This window comes from Odontesthes bonariensis, chromosome 18 (genome assembly GCF_027942865.1).
Source record: "Odontesthes bonariensis isolate fOdoBon6 chromosome 18, fOdoBon6.hap1, whole genome shotgun sequence".
In the NCBI taxonomy this organism is placed as follows: domain Eukaryota; kingdom Metazoa; phylum Chordata; class Actinopteri; order Atheriniformes; family Atherinopsidae; genus Odontesthes; species Odontesthes bonariensis.
The window spans coordinates 35327982-35348494 of NC_134523.1; the positions used below are offsets into that span (position 1 = coordinate 35327982).

Genomic DNA, 20513 nt, shown 5'->3' on the forward strand with positions numbered 1-20513 from the left:
TTGAAATGGTGTATTTTAGGATGAAATATTCAATTAATCTTTACCGGGGCTTTCTTTCTTTTATCCTGACTGCAATAGAGACATGCCCTTTTTTTACAAACAGCTTCATATGTATAATCATACGCCTGGAAGCAAAACGTCTGCACATTCGTCTTTAGATTTCCAGAACGGCTTATGCTGTTTACTTTGAAATGTGACCGGAAGTCGTTCGCTCGGGCAACCCGCTGCGCCGCGCTGCACAAGCAGCTGCACGTTCTCACGTCCAGTGTTTGACAAAACCTCGTCGGTTTGATTGAGCGAGCAGAACGTGCGTAGCGGTAATGGCTGCCAGGGAGCGTGAGGAAGACAACAAATGAACACCCGAGAAGCGACTCAAAGGTGAGACTGAAAAGATGACAACCCGCGATGTAACAACTACAGTCTTCTATATCTCGACCATTGTCTTGCTTGTTTGCCTGCTTGGCGTGCAGGTGTGTGAGATTTGAGGCTGGATTTCTTGATAACACACACTCATACACACACACACATACACAGGACAATAAACTGTCAATACCTTGAGCTTGTCGCGCAAGCCTCTTCTGTGTCCCACTGTAATAGCAATTTTAAAAGCAGTTACGTTGTTTTTGTTTCGAATTACAAAAGCTAATGCCGATATGTATTTCGATTTTGTAAGCGAAAGCTGGACTCTTTGTTAGCTGGTGTTAACATCATTAGCTAACATTAGCTAACCAACAACATCGTTAGCTGACGTTGTCCTGGCCATATAGCTGTTAGCCTCATAGCCTCATATCATACAAATGAACCCATAATTAGCTAGTTTGGTTGTTGTCTATCGTTTTCTCTGTATGGGAGATAGTTGTTTTCTCATGACTATTGTAGAGATTTATCGCTCCCAAAACGTGACACTGTCAGATCTTTTTCTACAGTAAAATAAAGTTTTGTGGTTCGTCCGTTGGATATCTGTCTACAGGCAGGTGTGTGTCTTGTTATTTCCAGTATGCAGGACAACGAAATCTTTGGCTCCACACTCGAATCAGCGTATTAAAACGTAATAATTGAAATTGGCAGCTTGCCAAATGTGATGTTTATAGTGTGGGTTTTGTAACATTAGTGATTATTTCATAAAAATGTTAACAAATAGGGAAACATTTAATTATTTTTTTAAACAGGTGTTTTTTGGGCCAGTATTCCTCTAACTTTAGATCAGTTGCTGTTTCTGATTTGATGTATGCATCGAGTTAAGATATCAAACGTTCTTACATTGTTTTCTGCTTTGTTTTGAATTGTTGGTCTAAAAACACACAGGAACACTAAAAATAATCTTTATGTGTAGTCCAAGTTGTTGATTCTTGACCATAGGTTCAAGGATTTTAGAATCAAAGGATTTCCTAATGTATTTGTTCTACTAATTTTCAGACCAATTGTTAAAATACTTGATAGTTACACTGATCAGAAGTTGAGAGAGCGCAGCTTTAGGTGGTCGATCAGGGTTCTGGAATGACTGGAATGAGGATGAATGTGACTTATGAGATATGTGGATCTCTACTGGTTTGAACTGCTGCACATGCCAGAGGACACAGAGTTCATTATCTGAATTTGATTTAGTTTTGGTAATATTAAAAATGTGTCTCAAATTCGGGCAAATTTGTATTTACTGCAGGGTTGATTGAAAAAACAAAACAAAAAGTACTTGAGATATATTAATGTAATTTGTGGTTTTAATGTTTAAAGCTGCGGTCGGCAACTTTTTTTGTAGTCATATTAGCTTGAACTGTCATGGGATTCTGGAAGTAGAATATTAAGTAGGCTGTTTAGGAAAAATAACGAAATCTGTAGCTCCCTCTGAAGCCTGTAATCATGCTTGCAAAAACCAAGCACTCCCGGCTGTTTTTAACCAATCAAGTTAGGGTGGAGGAATCCTACCTGTCAATCACAGCTTGTGCACACGCTGCTGAGCGTGAGTCTGCCCCAGCTTGAGTGCGCTCACACTGGTGTGAACTCACGTGCACAACCTTGTCCACAGAGGGGGAGGGGTTTGGGGGCGATTCGGAGCTTGTTAGAGGTTGGGGGAGGGACCTGAAAGTTGTATCAGTTCGAATTTTCCGACTTTAGACTCGCAATTTTGAAAACCTGCCGACGGCAGCTTGAATTCTTCTAGATATTTTGTGGCTACAGCAGTTGTTGCCATCTTTAAGTGCTGCTTTACAGGTGTTAATTTGTGTTTATCAGGTTTATAGGAAAAACTCAGTGTCCCTCAACCATGAAGGGATACAAAGGATGAACTCTGCTCTGAAATCCATTTAACATGATTGCTTCCATGCTTGGGCAGAACCACTTACCTGATGTCTGTCCTGCTTACGTAGCAGTACCACATCCACCTGTTGTGGTTGTGGTACTGCTAAAGAACCGCAGCTCATTCAGGAGATGTTTCACCTACCTATTCACTCCAGTCTTGTTAACAGTTATCCAACATGAAGCAACTGTCAGCTGCCAAAATGATTATCTGTTTTGACAGAAGAACAAACAGTGACATTTTTTATTAGTTTTTCTTTTTTTTTTTCAATGTCACAAAATGATGGGCATATGCATACTGTACACATAGAAAAGAGGTTATAAACACCTCAATGAGGTAACATAATATCCATGTAATGAAAACCAGTTGTGAAACATGGCCTCACTTTAAAGGACAAGACCGTTTTTTTTGACATTGGGCCCTTGATTTCACATTATAACATGATGTTCTACTCACCCCTGCTTGTTGTTGGTAATTTGGAGCTGTTCCGAAGATATTCGAGAGGCGTCTGGCTGCTCTCTTGAGATATTCGGCCATGAAACGGTTTCCTATGGGCAACGTTATACAGGCACAAACTATGCTGTTTATAATTTATTAATTACTGTACACTTGCACTGATAACGTGGAGGGCGTCGCTTACTTAAAAAAATCCGGGTTACTGTAATTTTGAATTTTTGTCGTAAAGTCTGTGTGTGTTTGTCTGTGGGCTGTCTGTGGTAGTAGCACGATGATGACGTCAGTAACACCCACTTTACGACAAAAATTCAAAATTACAGTAACCCGGATTTTTTTTAAGTAAGCGACACACCTCCACGTTATCAGTGCTAGTGTACAGTAATTAATAAATTATAAACAGCATAGTTTGTGCCTGTATAACATTGCCCATAGGAAACCGTTTCATGGCCGAATATCTCAAGAGAGCAGCCAGACGCCTCTCGAATATCTTCGGAACAGCTCCAAATTACCAACAACAAGCAGGGGTGAGTAGAACATCATGTTATAATGTGAAATCAAGGGCCCAATGTCAAAAAAACGGTCTTGTCCTTTAACAAAGTGGCAAATTTTGTGTCTCTAACATGGGTTGTTGTTGAGTTGTGTGCTGTTATGTGTGTCGTAGACATTCCATACTGTATAGCTTAGGGCCGGCACGGTATATGTATTCGTACCGAACCGTCACGGTACGGGGGTCACGGTTCGGTACGCGCATTTCCACGCAGAATACACACGGTACGGAAGTTTTCTGAACGCGGAACTGTTATTTTGCAAGAGTTTCCTTCAGGACCCATTTAAACACTGCCACATGCAAGGTCTGATTGGTCCGTAGAGATATACGCTTTCGGACAGAGTAGTTATAAGAACTCAGTTATCAGAACTGTCCTACTCGAATTTCGTTCTGATAACTGTCCTTCCCCAGCGGAGCTGTTTCAGTCTGCATTCGCACATGAGTCGGGACTGATGCGCCGCGCGCAGCCGTCCGTGTCAGTGACGTGTTAGCCGTTAGCCGTTTAGCGCCACGTTCAACAACAAAACGGAACAAAACAAAACCCGAGAGACGAAAAAACACCACAAAGAAGCTAATATGGAGAGCGGGGAGGCCACCGTGTTCATGGTATGCATGACGGTGATATTAATCATGGACAATCACATCAGGCGTCTAATATCGAGGCTGGAAAAGCACACAGAGTCAGGTGATACTTCTTCGTTTCATGAAGGAAGAAAGGAGAGCAGAGCGCCGCAGACAAAGGAGACAACGTGTAAGTTTAACTTATTAAACACGCGCCGGTTCTGTCTGTGTGGTATGATGAAACATTTCAGCCGTGATAGCATGACATGTGGCGTAGCTACCGACCACCAAACACCTCCGTCAGATGCGTTGCTATAGAACCATGAAAAGACCCGACCAATTACGTCTCCCAAATGTATTACAACAACCCCTGGATACGAATACATGCAGAGCAAAACAAATTACCGAAGCAATTGGAATTTACATCGCATCTGCTATGCGCCCATATTCCACTGTAGAAGAGGCAGGATTCAGATATCTATTACATGTGCTCGAACCTCGCAACACGCCTCCTTCGGCACTGTACCGAAAATGTACCGAACCGTAGGGTCCGTACCGAGGTACGTACCGAACCGTGAGTTTTTTTGTACCGTTCCACCCCTAGTATAGCTGCAGGAGTGTTCTGTAATTAACAGCCAAAACAATGTAGCCGATATGGTTTTCTTCTTGCAATCTTAATGTTATTGTAATTCAGGTGAGGGCACATTTACTTGACTGCAGTCTCTCAGTTCAGAGCAGCACCAAGAATATGAATATGAGGGAGACGGGTAAATTAAGGCATTCTGTCCCTTTCATGTGACAATATGAGTTTAGGCAAGGACATGATCACTGCGTATCCTGTGGATTTAGAGGCCTGGTATGGGAGCAGTGTGACCTCTGAAAGATGAGTAGGGGGTGAGGGGTTGTCAAACATGATGATTCTATATAACAGCAGAAAGCAGTCTGAGCATTGCAATTTAACACATTAAGCTCATTAACCAGAATCTAATAACTCCATTTAAATGCAAATTGGAGAGTGGAATATATAATGACAGATCCACTCACACACACTGCGGACAGCAGAAGTGACAGTGGATAAGGTGTCTCCAGATGAAGAGAAAAATTTGTTGAACTTATTATAACTATGGTCATTACTTTACTGCAAATAAACTGCTGTTGTATGTGTGTCTGAATGACAGAATGTTGACAGTTTAACGGATGATTATGAAGCCATTAATGGCAGATATTTTATGTCTTGAAAGGGTTCATCTTACAGGCCAGTCACAAATTGTAGAAACATTTTAAGTCATAAAGTACTTTAATGTAGCAGCCAAAGGGAGTCTGCAACATGCTCAGAAGTGTATCAGCTGAGCAAATGACAGCAGACAGCAGCTTAGATTTATTGCTAAATGACATCCTCAGAGGTTCACCTGTCTTGATTCCTGTGTTAAACTGCATATACCAACCCCCTAACTGCATCTGTGACTCAGTCTAACTTAGCAGGTTTGTTATCGGAAGTGTGTCACTCCCTATGTTTGGAAGAAACCACTGTGGAGTGTAATGCCATTAGCTCAAGTTGGAGTACAGAAACAAGAGAGCTGGAAGAAAAGCTATGCTAACCCAGCTTGACTTTAAGAGAGCAACAAGAGAGATTTGCTGTTGTTACTGCCAAACTAAATGCCTGCTCTTTTTACCCTGCTATTACCTATTGATAGTAATATGTTTGTGTGCAGAAGGGTGGTGGAGGGAACTGGGTGTGACCACACTCCGGCGCTGCCTCTCAGCCAGCACGCCGATTTTTTCCTAGTGGCCACTCGTGGTATTGCAACAAAAAAAAATCCCCTGTGGCCCAAAAAGCATTTTTCCATAGACCGCAATAGAAAAAGAGATGCCTGTAAAACTGTTCACAGGACGTCTCCAGCTGTAACCGCTGTTATTTACTAATCTTTGTATTATATAAGTCATGGACTTTTTATCCGTCAAAAAGTTTTCTAACGGCCAGAAAAGCCCCAGAAAAGTCTCTTTTCCCAGCGTGACGTCACAGCTGTGTACGTGCACGTCCTCATCGCCCCGGGGCATGATGGGAGGCCCCAAAGCATCATGGGGGGTGACTCTACTGTGCATGCTCTATGGGCCGCATAACGCGGAAGTAGACCCGGAAGTCAGGAACTTTTTCGGCATATGCGCCAGGCGAGCAACTCCATTGAAATCTACGGCGGCCATTTTGCAGTCCCTTATCCAGTTAATATAATACATCCATGGGTGTGACAAACAACAAACTTAATACTGGATGTTGCATTCTGGGCAACATTACACACAGACACAAACACGGTTGAGTCAAGGTGTGGTTACAGCTTGACTTGGCCATTTAACTGGGCCACAATGCTTATCCCAGCATACACGCACAGGAGGGGAATTGAGTTATTGAATGATGTATGTCTGATGCTATGGACAGCTTGAAAAAAAATATTCAACACATACTGCCACTTCTAACTTTGTCTGTGGGAGATCATTGTACATGAAAGTAAAGCCAAATCCCCTGCAGAGATATGTTGTCTTTAAGTTGCTTGAATGATGATTTTTGTCAGGATTTTGTTGGAGCAGAATGACAGGAAATGCTTTAAGAGACCACGTGTTGACACGGTTTTAATGGGCTGCTTTTCTGTCACTGTGAGTTTCTGAGGCGTTTAGCTGCCTGACTAAAGATAAAAAAAACATGTGAATGAGCAGCTTTGTTGAGAATTCAGCTGTGTTGATATGCACATTACACTTTTCTGCTGGAAAAAGATGCAAAAAGATTGAACTTTAAAGCATGTGCAGAGTGTCTAGGCCCATTTGAGTCCGGTTGATCCCAACCACATTACCCAGGCCTGTTAGAAGTTCATTTTCAGACAGTTATTGGATGGACAGACATGTTTACATATACTTTAAAAGTCCTGGTTTGGTCTGACTAACGTCATATTAGCGTGGGTATTCTCTAGAGCAATTCAGATTTCTGATCACCAACTATGATCACCAACATACAAAATCATTCTTTTTTGTTTTAATTGAAAATGATAAAACACTAACTTATGAATAATTACTTAAAGCGATACTCCGGAGTAGATTCAACCTGGGGTCATTTGAACCATGATATCCAGCCAAGTAGCCCACCCGAAGTTTTTTCGATATTGGCTGAACATCAGCTGAGTTACTGAGTTATCCCGAATAGCTTCGTACAAGGGTTAATGGATCCTGGCACTATCTCCAAAATTACCACACTAAAATCACATGCCATGACACCAAACGTCTACAGTAGTACAAATATGGTCTGTACTCACAAAACGATGCATTTGGAAGTTTGAAAATAGTCCAGGAGTTTATTATTATCAACACAAGCCTGATAGCTTTTCTGCTGCTAAAGCTGCGTCGACGTCACTTCTGGGAGCTGGAAGCTTCAAAGTAAGATGAGGGTTGATCTACTACTGTAGACAACAAAGCAAGGCTGCTCAATTTCTCCATTGATAAAATAATTTCACAACTCTACAACATAAAAATTCATAAAAAAACCATGTAGAATATAGCATATACTTTGTTGTCTACAGTAGTAGATCAACCCTCATCTTACTTTGAAGCTCCCAGCTCCCTGAAGTGACGTCGACGCAGCTTTAGCAGCAGAAAAGCTATCAGGCTTGTGTTGATAATAATAAACTCCTGGACTATTTTCAAACTTCCAAATGCATCGTTTTGTGAGTACAGACCATATTTGTACTACTGTAGAAGTTTGGTGTCATGGCATGTGATTTTAGTGTGGTAATTTTGGAGATACTGCCAGGATCCATTAACCCTTGTACGAAGCTATTCGGGATAACTCAGTAACTCAGCTGATGTTCAGCCAATATCGAAAAAACTGCGGGTGGGCTACTTGGCTGGATGTCACGGTTCAAATGACCCTAGGTTGAATCTACTCCGGAGTATCACTTTAAGCATTTAATATGTGTCACAGCTTTATGTGATAGCAAGTAGCTGCACCAGGTTGCATGCCCTTTCTGCTGTAAAAAGTGCATCTTGTATGAGGATGATTTATTCATCTTTATTGAGCGTGTCTGTTTATGTGAGGTCAGTTGGGGAAGCAGCGCTTTTAGTGGACCTTTTAACTTCTAAAGCCACAGTCACGTTGTTACTTCCAGTGTTTTCCATCATGATCTAACTAGTTTCATGAGGACCTCCGGTCTGTGCATTCGGTACACACTAACGCACAAATATACTCGGGATGTGTTGATTGCTTTTAACTGTTTTTAAGAGGAAGTGAATGTAAACTTCTGTACATGTTACTGAGCAGAAGGCTAAAAGCCTCCATTCTCTGCATCTTTGCACTGCGCTGACAGTATGTTTGAACTCCTTGCATAAGGAAACTTCGATCGATCTTGCACTGATTGTTATCAGTTGATATTTGTTCTGAATAAGCTGGTCGATTATCACAAAGAAGCCCAATCAAAAGGCCAGATTTAATTATTATTATAATTTCTTTTTTTTAAAGGAGACGAGAGCTGCAATATTTTAGCAAAGCCTGTTGAAAGCAACAAGTACTCAACTGGAGTTGAGTCAAGTAACTATTATTCATTTTGAGATATTGAGGCATCCAGGTCGGATCAACCAACCCCACACACACACACACACACACACACACACACACGCACAACAAAACACATTTTCCTGAACTGATAATGTCAACACCATGAGCAGCAGATAGATGTAAACAGTAAAGCAATTCAATTGTCAATGAATTCAGTTCAATTGTCTAAAAACGAGCTGTGGGCAGATGTGGAGCATATGTCTGACAGTCGGTGCTTTTTTTCTTTAATAACACACCCAACCTGAGTCTTGGGACAGATGTCCATCTAAAGGAAAGAACAAAGTATATTCTACATGTTTTTTTATGAATTTTTATGTCGTAGAGTTGTGAAATTATTTTATCAATGGAGAAATTGAGCAGCCTTGCTTTGTTGTCTACAGTAGTAGATCAACCCTCATCTTACTTTGAAGCTCCCAGCTCCCAGAAGTGACGTCGACGCAGCTTTAGCAGCAGAAAAGCTATCAGGCTTGTGTTGATAATAATAAACTCCTGGACTATTTTCAAACTTCCAAATGCATCATTTTGTGAGTACAGACCATATTTGTACTACTGTAGAAGTTTGGTGTCATGGCATGTGATTTTAGTGTGGTAATTTTGGAGATAGTGCCAGGATCCATTAACCCTTGTACGAAGCTATTCGGGATAACTCAGTAACTCAGCTGATGTTCAGCCAATATCGAAAAAACTGCGGGTGGGCTACTTGGCTGGATATCACGGTTCAAATGACCCCAGGTTGAATCTACTCCGGAGTATCGCTTTAAAGTGAATCATGTAAAGTCAACCAGTTTGACAGGGTGAGATTAACACCCATGTTGTTTCTCCACAGTGAGGACTAGGATGGTAAGCAGCCAGCCGAAGTACGAGCTAATCCAGGAGGTGGGGCGCGGTAGTTACGGCGTTGTCTATGAGGCAGTGGTGAAGCGCACAGGGGCCCGGGTGGCAGTGAAGAAGATCCGCTGCCACTCTCCAGAGAATGTGGAGCTGGCCCTGCGGGAGTTTTGGGCTCTGAGCAGCATCCAAAGCCAACACCCAAATGTCATCCACCTGGAGGAGTGTATCCTTCAGCGAGACCAGCTAGCCCAGCGGATGAACCATGGCTCCAACTCCCCTCTCTACCTTGAGGTACAGATGCAGAATTTTATTAAACAAAGTTTGGAAAAAGTACAAATATTTCATGCATTCATGCTGGATTTATGTCCTGCAGTAAAGACAGTCGATAGAAGCTTTGAAGGACTGTTGACACCACCCAGCAATCACACTGAATTTATGAAGTAGGTTAAATTGTGAAACCATATTTGTTCCAGTTTATTTGCACAGAGCAGATAACCGTGCTGAAAGTGTACACTCAACACTTCCTCTAGTTGCCACAAAGTGAAATCTTTCCAATGGAGGAAACTGATTGCGACATTTGGAAAATAAATTAACAGATCAAAGCAAAACAGACACCTAAAGACCATAGATGGATACCCGTACATTTATCTTGGTAAAGGACTCCTTGAGTTTCCCAAAGAGTGAAAAACATAGTTCAAGTTTACATTTGATGGAAGTCAACACACATTGGCTCGCTGCTATAATGTCATGCAGTATTATTCCCGGTAATTACACAAGGTTATGGATTTAGCTCATAAAGCCACCTGTGGGCTCACTAGCAGACATCAGTTCTCAGTCATTCAGGGTGTTCATTCTATTTACAGAGAAAATACTTGAAAATAGCGATGCTCCGATCTAGGGCTGTCGCGATAACCGCAAAATGCAATCACCGCGGTGCTGAGAGGACCTCCGCGGTGCGTGTCCAGGCCACCGCCACCACCGCACGCCCCCTTGCACGCGCAGAACAACTCGAGAAACTAAAAGAGTTTTTCCGCAAGGCAGGAGAAACACATTAACACAGCGAGGTGCCCCGTTTCTGTCGTCATCTTTGCATATAGGCACCGCACACGCACACACGTCTGCATGCTACTCGTTGTGGTCTCATTCTCCCTCAGCAGCTGATATTACAAGAATATGCCTACTCAGTGTCGTAGCAATAGAAGTTAAAATAAAATGCAGTGGCCTATCTTTATCTCGGCTTTACTCCTCTGCATAGTCCGGACACTTTATGGCTTTGAATCTTCCCTTGTTATCCATGTTTAACGTTGTAAATGCGACCGTCTAATATCAACAAAAAACTAGCTTCCACAGAACCACAGCTTGGTGTGCACATTTGCTGTTGGGAAATACCTGATCATTTCAACAAAACTGTGTAGGTGAAACGTATTCTCAGAGTAGTTTGTGAATTGTCTGTTCGCGGAAACAGTTAAAGTTCAGCTTGGGTTGGTTGGTCGGCGGCAGTCTGTTTAAAAAAACTGTATCCCGGACACGTGAGCTCAACAGCTGCACTGATCTGCTTCGTTTTTCTCCGTCATTACTAAACGAAACGTGCGCAGGTCTGCAACAATGTTGATATTTGCCATGTGGCACTGGCAACAGAACTGGGGTATGCGCTGCTTGATCTCCGCTATGTTGGTCTGTGAGCGAGTAAATGACAGGCAAAGCAAAGTGAAATGTCAGAATCGCTGGGAAAAAAAGACGGATTATGCGCTCGATTTTCATCTGACATTGCATGTCGTGAAAAGTAGCCTAATGAACAAAAATACGATATCACCGCATACCGCGCTGTTGAGCGGCTATGAGTCACCGCGGTGGGAATTCCCTCACCGCGACAGCCCTACTCCGATCAGCATTTTTTGGACCGATCACCGATCAACAAAATCATGATCTGCCCGATTGCCGATCACGGAAGGAATCTGACATTTCCATGCCTTTCAGATGAAAGGAAGTGCAGAGAGTGCACCATTTATAGAAATTAAACCGCCAGAGGTAGCTGGGGACATGTAGAACATGAATCTGGTGGAGTTTGCAGAAAACAATTGTTTTTTTTATTTTCTATTAATATTTTAATCTGCCCATATACACCATTCATTGGGTATGATTTCAACATCAGATTATTAAACAATGATGCAGTGAAATGACTTGAAAATCACCACAGAGGTAGCTGGGGACATGTAGAACAAGAATCTTGTGGAGTCGGCAGAGAACATTTTGATTTGGTTCTAAGTGAAGTTTTCAAATCTGACTATGCAGAAATGAGTTTGATTCTGAATATGCTTCAATAATTTTGTTCTATCATTTTGTTTTAATCATTAAAAAGAATGTAGTAAAAAACAACCAAGTAATGACAGGTGTATGTATTCCAACAAATGAAAAATCAACTTCGATATAGATTTCTGAGTTTACGGGGTGCACTTGAATGCACCATAAATCCGCTCACACGCTTTACCGTACAACGCGATGTAAACGGGCACTCGATTTTCAAGTGTCGCTAGCGCGACCGTGCCTCTCCGAAGCGCAGATGGCGTGACCGCAGTAAGTTTCACATCTTTCTGACACACTTTGAAGAAATTCCAGACAGGAGAGGTCATGTTGTCGAGATGCACTGTAGAGGTTTTGCCTGTTCGGTTCTGTACACACGTCACGTACCACATTAGAAAGTGGTCGCTAGTAATTTACGTCAAAAAAAAAAAGCTAGTAATTTACGTCACGTGATCGGTTTTTTGATCGGCATATTTTTCCGATCGCCGATCAGGCTATTTTTGGGCATTATCGGCCGATCATGATCGGCAGCCGATCGATCGGAGCATCACTACTTGAAAACAAGCAGGTGTGACTCAGTAACAGCCAGAGAGAAATGAGTAGATTTCTCTACGAGTTAGCTTTCCAGACTAGACAGGTGTGTAACAGCATCCAGTACCCAGTGGGTGGGTCAGCCAGTCAAAAATAAAGTAAAAACAGAAGTATGTGTTTTTTCACTGCTCGCAGGCTCAACCAATCTTATAAATATCTTAAAAATAAAGGCTGTCCTGATTGTTTTTTTAAATTTTTTTTATAGGATTGTATAAACAGAGATGTTGCAGTTGAATATTCTGAATGTATATGATTAGATTAGAATATGATTTATTATCTTTTTTTTTTTTTTAAACAAAAAATGGATTAACCTATGTTGTTGTGGGGAAATCAGATGTCTGAATTAATCTGAATAGAAATAGCTTTTTTTTTTTTTTTTTTTTTTTTTTTTTGGCACTAGTTTGGTTCACTTCTGTGAATTGTCCTGGTCCAAAGACTTGGACGAAGCTCCTTTCAGTTTCTGTCTTTCATGCATGTTACTTTTATGTGTCAGAATTGCTCCAAGCAAAACCTGTTGCGTGGACTCATACTTCACATTTGTTTACTCTTTCTTCCTTTTAACTTGTTTCGACAACATCTGACTGCATACAGAAGCAAATAGTAGGAAGGTTGAGCACGTCACTGTCTGTCTCTCTCCTTGCAAGTTGTGTGTGTTTTTATGTGTAAATATGTGTTTCTCCAGGAAATTGGGAAGTAAATTTTCCCGGCTGCCATACATTTTATTTACCTGAGAATTTCCACATTAGGGAAGGGCTCTAACCTTTTTTTTAAATGCATCTGTTAACATTACGAGAAACAATGTTGTGTCACATTGTGTAAGTCTGCTTCTTGTCACCTTGCGCATTCATTCCATCACATAACTGTGCAGGTTTGTGCGCAGCTGAAAGCTTTACAGAAGTGTAGGAGTGGAAACTTTGTACCACTGTAGACAGGAAAGCGTCTGTTTTCCAGCTGGAATCAGCTGTTTCATGTATATTTTGATTTAGAGCTGACAGGACACACTCAGTTTCGCTCATTAGCAGTCAAGTTTTTTTTCCAGATGGTGGGTGTGTTACATTGTTTGATGAAAAGTTGTATCTTGAAATCAGTTTCAGATAAATGAAACATAAAGATCAAACTTAATCTACTGCTACAGTGCTCAGTTAGCCAGTTAAACTAGTTTTTAAACTATATGAGGCTGTAGGTTGCATTGTAGTAAGATGTTTTTCAGTCTTGGTGTGGTGGGTGTGGCCCCTCCTAAATGTGCATGTGTTCTAGTTCTTTGAAATTATTAATGTGAACCAACCAGGACACAGGCTTGAGTTTCACACAACCAGATATGTGTAAAGTTTACAGGAACATCTGTTGTATCAGAGAGCCCAGCATTATCTGATCATCTCCCCCTCATACAAACGCACTGTCTACTGTCATGTTTTTTTTTAACAAAGTGGTGTCAGAAGCACAGCTTGTTGATATCAGCTGGTATTCTTTAGATGGCAAGACACTGGGCTAATGGTTTCCCTCCACAAGTTACAGAGACGACTGCAGACTTAGGAGGAAGTTGAATACAGTGTACAAAGAGCACTTGTTTGTTTGGCCTCATGTTGCTATGTACTAAAACAGGCTGACTGTAAACTTTCTGTAACTGATGAAAGCATGTTTAGATTTACAGTGTGCCATGACATAATGAAGATGTCATGTCTCATGTCAGGATATGAAGCTTTCTTGAAATCAGCTGCCGACCTCAGTTAATAACTTTTTCCAACATTGCGCCATCTTTCTGTGTTTAACTGACATCTTCACTCCCACACAAAAATAATAATAAGAAAAAAATAAATTGTTCTCCCTCCCCTGTATTGCAAAGTGAGTCATCAGGGATCGGTAACAAGTTTTGTTTTTATGATATGATTTTATAGTTTAAGGTTTGAGAGACAGTTGCTATCAACACAGATGTTGGCTGTGTTTTATGTGGGCATATGCAGAAGTGTCCTCGGGCTTCTGGTTGGATCCCTGTTGTCGGTGGCCCCAGAGTTACATGAATGTGCTGTCAGGTTGGGGTCTGAGGGTGGGGGTGAGAGGGCCCCTCTCTCCAGTCAGCCTGTCTGCAGCCTGTCATGTTCCAGTGCCTCCCGCTGCGTGACAGCAGGCTCACAGGCCTGATTATAGCCTTTGAACAGCTCACTGGCCGATTGTCGCACTGTTCATTCACTTTTCTGCAGTGCCAGCGTTGGACGCTTTCCCAGAATCCTGTTATTCCACTTCTTTTTTTCTTTCTTCTTTTTGTTGTTTTGTTTAATTTTTTTTTTTTTTTACTGCTCTGTGACATTCCAGTACATGCTTTCAGAAGAGCAAATCATAATAGGGCAGTGGATTCTTTGGCTCATGGAATGTCACACAATTGACAGCCATTTGTTTACAGCAGGGTTTCATGGGGGAATTGCCTGCTACACATATTCGGGACACTTGTTTTGACTGTAAAGCAGTTTACATTAAACGTTTTAATACAGGATCTAAAGTCACAGGCTAAATGTTTTTTGTAAAAACAGAAGTTGGTGTGTGTTTCAGTGTGAAAGGAAGGAATTCAAATTTCACCTAGAGCCAGCTAGCAATGCCAGCCTATAGCATGCAAGCAGCAGGGTTCATCTTTAAAGCTGGGACATGCTGTGTGAAACAGTCATTTAGAATTTTAAATTATGTTGGTTTGACTAAAACTGGACTTTTAAAATACTTGTAAACATGTCAGTCCAACTAAAATCATAAAAAATTGTATGATCCTCAAAACCGGACGAACACACTCGATTAACGTGGTTGGGGTTTGATTCGATCTGCATATGTACTGAAATGAGCCTTGGTGCTCTGCACACGCTCCATCTAAAACAGTCCAATAGTCCCAATAGAGTTGCTCTCATATTTTTCTGTTACTTTTGTCAGAAATTGTTATTGAAAATCTGCTCATTAAGATAATTAGTAATATTATGATATGAAGTTAGTACAAATGCTAACTCTTGATATTTGTGATCAGAATTAAAGAAGATCATATCTGAAACTTTCAACATGAACATCTTGAGCAAGCCCGAAATGAGATTTTCCACAGAAGTTGTAACTTTTTACTTTCTCATTGATTGTGTAAAAAAATTGCACTTTTGCTTGTTTTATACACGTCATTATCTATCGAATTCCAGAAACTCAGTCCATGTGATCTGAATTGAATGAGAAATGGTAAACCTCACAGGTTTGAGGCCCATTCTCCAGAAGATTTGAGATCAAATTACATCCTGTGGCAGGGATTTAAAAAAAAAAAAAAAAAAAAAAAAAAAAAAGACGCAGCTTTGTTGTGAACTTTTGTTTAGTTTGTGTTGACAGCTTAATGGAGGGAGATGTGTGCTGCTTGTGTCTGGAACTGTCCATCTCTTTTTAACAGAATATCTTTCTTTTCCTCTGTGTTTGTGCTGTAGCTGGTGGAGACGTCACTGAAGGGTGAGATCACCTTTGACCCATGTTGTGCCTACTACTTATGGTTTGTAATGGACTTTTGTGACGGGGGTGACATGAACGCCTACTTACTGTCCCGTAAGCCCAGCCGCAAGACCAACACCAGCTTCATGCTGCAGCTGGGCAGCGCTCTGGCCTTCCTGCACCGCAACCAGATCATACACCGCGACCTCAAACCAGACAACATCCTCATCTCGCAGGCCTGCACTCCTGCCGGCTCATCCGAGCCCACCCTCAAAGTGGCCGACTTTGGGCTGAGCAAAGTCTGCTCCACCTCTGGGCTCAACCCCGAGGAGCCCGCCAACGTCAACAAGTGCTTCCTGTCCACAGCTTGTGGAACAGACTTCTACATGGCCCCGGAGGTGTGGGAGGGCCACTACACGGCCAAGGCAGACATCTTTGCCCTGGGAGTGATCATCTGGGCCATGGTGGAGCGCATCACCTTTGTGGATGTGGAGACCCAGAAGGAGCTCCTGGGGAGCTACGTGCAGCAGGGCTCAGAAATTGTACCTTTAGGGGAGGCCCTGTTGGAGAACCCAAAGATGGAGCTGCTGATCCCTGCCAGGAAAAAGAGCATGAACAGCCACATGAAGCAGCTGATCAGGGAGATGCTGTCGGCCAACCCTCAGGAACGGCCCGACGCCTTTGAACTGGAGCTCAGACTGGTCCGCATTGCATGTAGAGAGCTGGATTGGGACACGTGATGGATGGGCAAACGGCACCATGGACTCCCATCAAGCACATGCTCACATCTCATTACCTACTGACAACCCAGATCTTCATGTAATGGGGAATAAATAGAACAGGCAATGGTTGTATTATTGTTTAAACGTCATCCACTGTCTAAGCACATACAGTCTTCTACTAGCTGTGTCTTTATATTAAAGGATGGAGGTGTGACACCCACAGCTGCTGCTGCACCAAACTGCAGCTTTGTCTCAGGCCACTTGCATCACAGCTACTGCTTCCTCCTTACACCATCACTCGAGCATGATGGAAGAACAAAATTACCCCAGAAGTCCTTCATTCAGTACACGGAGAAAGTTAAAGCGACAGCTTGTCTCCAAATACCATCATGAACTTGGTGCTAATTGTTACTAAATGCAATATGAGACGTTATCCTGTGATTTTTGCAACATACAGTTATCCAAAGGGTCGTTATTACAACCCAGTCACCTCAATGTGTGGAATGTGTTTTGAAGCCATTCCTGGCTTGACAGAATCTGCTGAAAAACTCATTTCAGCCTGGTCATTACAACCAGCATTCATTTTTAGATCACGATTTGATTGTATTTTGGCATCAAATGCAGTTCTGCCCTGAATGCTCAGGTAATTAAAAACATAAAGCATGATGGTATTTGTAGGCAAATGTTAACTGTTGATTTAGATTTCGGTCCTTGGTTTTGGGGGGTGAAAAATACCAAACTTTGTTGCGTAAAAATATATATTTTTTTCTCCGTCAGCTGCTTCATTGGTTTAGTGGAGAACATTTTGTGTGCAGCCAGCAGGTGCTTGTGGTTGGTGTTTTTTTTTTTTTTTTTTTTTTTTTTTTTTTTCCTCTCTCAATGTCCTTACTGCCCATTGCAAACTTCAAAATAAGTTGACTGGTCCCAGACCCAGCCCACACCAGTTGACTAGAATGTATGATGATCAAGAGTTGCCACTTTTATTTATGTACTGCCTTAAACACAAAAACACTTAATCCTAACAATGGAGCACTTCACACAGCCATTGAGACAGGGAGCCTAAAGGATCATTCGGTTTTATTACAAGTGGTTCTTGTCATAGTTCTCTTGTGTAGACGTAACATTATGCTCAACAAAGCACCTTTTGGACATATGACATGTATATATCTGCTATCTTCGCACTGGACCTTCAGTAATTTTTGTGAAGTATGTTCATTTAATTCCAAACAATTTTTCCTTGCTGTCAACTTTATCACTTTTCAAATATGTCTGAGTTTAGGCTGACAACGTTCCCATCAGCTGGTTGGTTCTGGAGTTAAAACTGTCCAGCACAGGAACATTTAATGATAACTTTGGCATAACCATTCTGATTAATTCAATTTATCTAAGCTTCAAACTTTTATTTTAAACGAGACATGATCAGCTGATTCTCTGTTCAAGTTTGAAATCAACTCTTTTCCAATGGGACTCTGGTCTCAGGAAGTCTTGATCTTGAAATTCTACCTTTTGCTGTCAAAGGCACTTAGAAATAAAACACATTAGATTTAAATGGGCTAGGATGTATTAGATGTCTTATAGTTGAGGCCACAAAGACACCACAGACACGACAAAAGACCTTTGAGGAACATTAAAGGTCATGTAGCACGACTTAACTAGAAGAAGACTAAAGACAAACGCAAAATAAAAATGTTCTACTTTTTCTGTAGTACAGCTTGCGTCTTCTTCTGATTTATTTTTTTTGAACACCTGTGAAGCATAATCCGCATTGAATCTTTTGAAAGGTTGCAAACTTTAAAGAGTTGGATGAGATTTGAAAAACGGACATTTTTACACCAAAACAATATTTGGAGCATATAAACATGTTTCAGTAGTTACATTATAGGAATCAACCAGAGCTCCAACCTCCTGATTCACAGCCTCCACAGAACAGAGGGAGACATTGCAAACTTTTCGTGCTCATGAAGCTGCACGTCGACAAATTTATCTGTAGAGCAAAGCCAACGCGATGCGGCACAGAACAGTTGAGCTGGTCTGCATCCGTCTGTCATCCAGTCATTATTCTTGTAGGCCACCCTTTATCTCATTTTCTTTGCGTCCCCAGATAGTGTTGTCTTGTAACATAGTCTCTTGACTTCACCTGTCACATTTAAAAAAATAAATAAATGTATCTTTAATCTGTCGTTATGCAGTTGTTGGCACATGACATGTTACTGTATAGCAAAACTTTGTGGTTACGGGCTGAAAACCAAATTTGTGATCTGTTGTATCTGAGCGCTCCAGGGCATTCTGATGGCATTAAATGTAAATGACAAAGAATGTGCATAACAAAGGTTAGTGTACTTCAAAGATCAGAAGCACATAGTTTTAAGGCTCACAAACTTCTATAGTGCTGTGGTTATGTTGAAGTTTGTCGGACAACTAATAAACTCCATCGTCTTACTCCCTACCCTGTACAGCCATCACCCTCCTCCCACATGGTCCAGGGGTCTCTTATTTATTTGCGATTTTTGAGTTTCATTAAAGGAATTGAGCTACCATTCATTATTAGATCGCTGTACTGTGTACCTGCCCATGAATTGCCTTAAGAGATTGACTTTCCAAACAGTAAATCTACTCACATTTGGCACTTCACGATTACAAACGCTTTTTCTAACCACAAAGGTTGAATTACAGCTTTATTTTAAAGTCACTGTTGGGGATTTGATGAAACCCCTAAAAACTCATCTCCACCAATAAAAGAAATGCATATTTATAATGTTTTATTTACATAAAAATAATCCCTTCATGCATTAAAATAGCTAACCCTACACCTTTGCTTGATCTGTGAATATACAATTTGGTCCCTCCTCTACCCACAGCTTATCTGCAGCTGCTCAGTTTTCTTCTACCATTTAATAAATGGACAGGGGGAATCAACTGTCATGAACTATACTCTAAAGCGCATTTAGATTAATAAAAATGTTAAACTGAGGAACAAAAAAACCCCCAAACTTAATCACAAGGGCACAATCCTGACGTTGACATGCCAGTTATGTATAGTTGTACTGTAGTAATCTTTTAGTTTATCAACAAGCAAAGCAAGCTTAAGTAAATATCAAGTGTTTAATAAAAATTTTATAGCCCATAAACTTCAGACTAAATGTTAGGCACACATTGATCCTCTTTATTGAGCACCAAACCGTGGGTTTGGCTCAACTTGGAAATGCAGTCGTCAGTAATGGTATCAGTCACAGCTGTGCTTGTTGTGATACAGGTTTGTCTTTCTCAGAAGTCATTAGTTATTTTGTTGAGCACAGTGTTTTAAACTATGAAAATGTGGCCGTACTTGGAAAAAAAAATCAGAATGATCCTTTAAAAAAATCTAACAAGGAAGCGTACAACAATAACAACTTTGTGAAGCAACTTTCCCACAGATGGCAATCAGATCTACTCTTGAGAGAACTCCATGCGACCTGTTTTTGTGAAGAGGAAGCTGCTTCTTTAATAAGAGCAGCGACTTGAACATTCATATTGGAACATTTTCGAACCCAAACGTGTACAAGAGAGCGAAGAATTGAGTGAAAGCACTTTTGTTTTAAAATATTTATTCCTCCTAACTACCTACTGCATATTGCGGTGGAGCGCTGTGAGGCTGGATTGGGTGCGATAACACTGTTGGTATTTGTTTACGAGGCTGAGCACAATGTCAGCCAGTGTTCTTACTTATGCATGCAGCACCTCTTACCTTCAGGGAAGAAGTGACAGAAGACAGCACACGCCATCCTCCTCGAGCCAGAGGATCTGAGCTTTTTCTGTTTTCTTTGACACATAATACCGTTGTGTTTAACTTGATCTCGTTTCACTATGTCACTGTTCCTCGTTTCCTTTGCTTCTGAATTTTACAGTAATCCAATTGGTCATGCCTTTGACAAGCTAATTCTAAGCCTATTAAGTTGTTTTAGAACTTGGCAGAGGGATCACGCTTGGGACCCCTTTTTCCTCTTACTGTGTGTACTTTTACAGATTTTTTACAAGAACCCAGAAAAGCCAAATAATCTTGGCTCCTTTGCTGCTCTTAAGCTTTGGTGAAAAATTAAATTTCACTCAACTTGTTGCCCATCTTCAGTGTGATGGACCCCCCACCCCTTCATCTGTAACAGATAGAATCCCTGTAATGAAGCACTTGACATTTGCTTTCACGTT

At 41.3% G+C, this 20513-nt stretch overlaps 1 protein-coding gene across 1 annotated transcript; it reads left to right on the forward strand.

Annotated features, from left to right (window-relative positions):
- The first annotated feature begins 242 nt into the window (after window positions 1-242).
- On the forward strand, window positions 243-19451 carry pdik1l (PDLIM1 interacting kinase 1 like). The gene is made up of 3 exons (XM_075450243.1): window positions 243-378; window positions 9278-9573; window positions 15609-19451. Exons 2-3 carry the CDS (start codon window positions 9289-9291, stop codon window positions 16347-16349), a joined length of 1026 nt encoding a protein of 341 aa, XP_075306358.1. The 5' UTR covers window positions 243-378; window positions 9278-9288; the 3' UTR covers window positions 16350-19451.
- The last annotated feature ends 1062 nt before the right edge of the window (window positions 19452-20513 follow it).

Bases quoted from the DNA above. Each gene is read 5' to 3' on its own strand.
- pdik1l (XM_075450243.1), top strand. From the start codon at position 9,289: ATGGTAAGCAGCCAGCCGAAGTACGAGCTAATCCAGGAGGTGGGGCGC. The intron at 9,574-15,608 runs GTACAGATGCAG...TTTGTGCTGTAG, and splicing joins ACTCCCCTCTCTACCTTGAG to CTGGTGGAGACGTCACTGAA.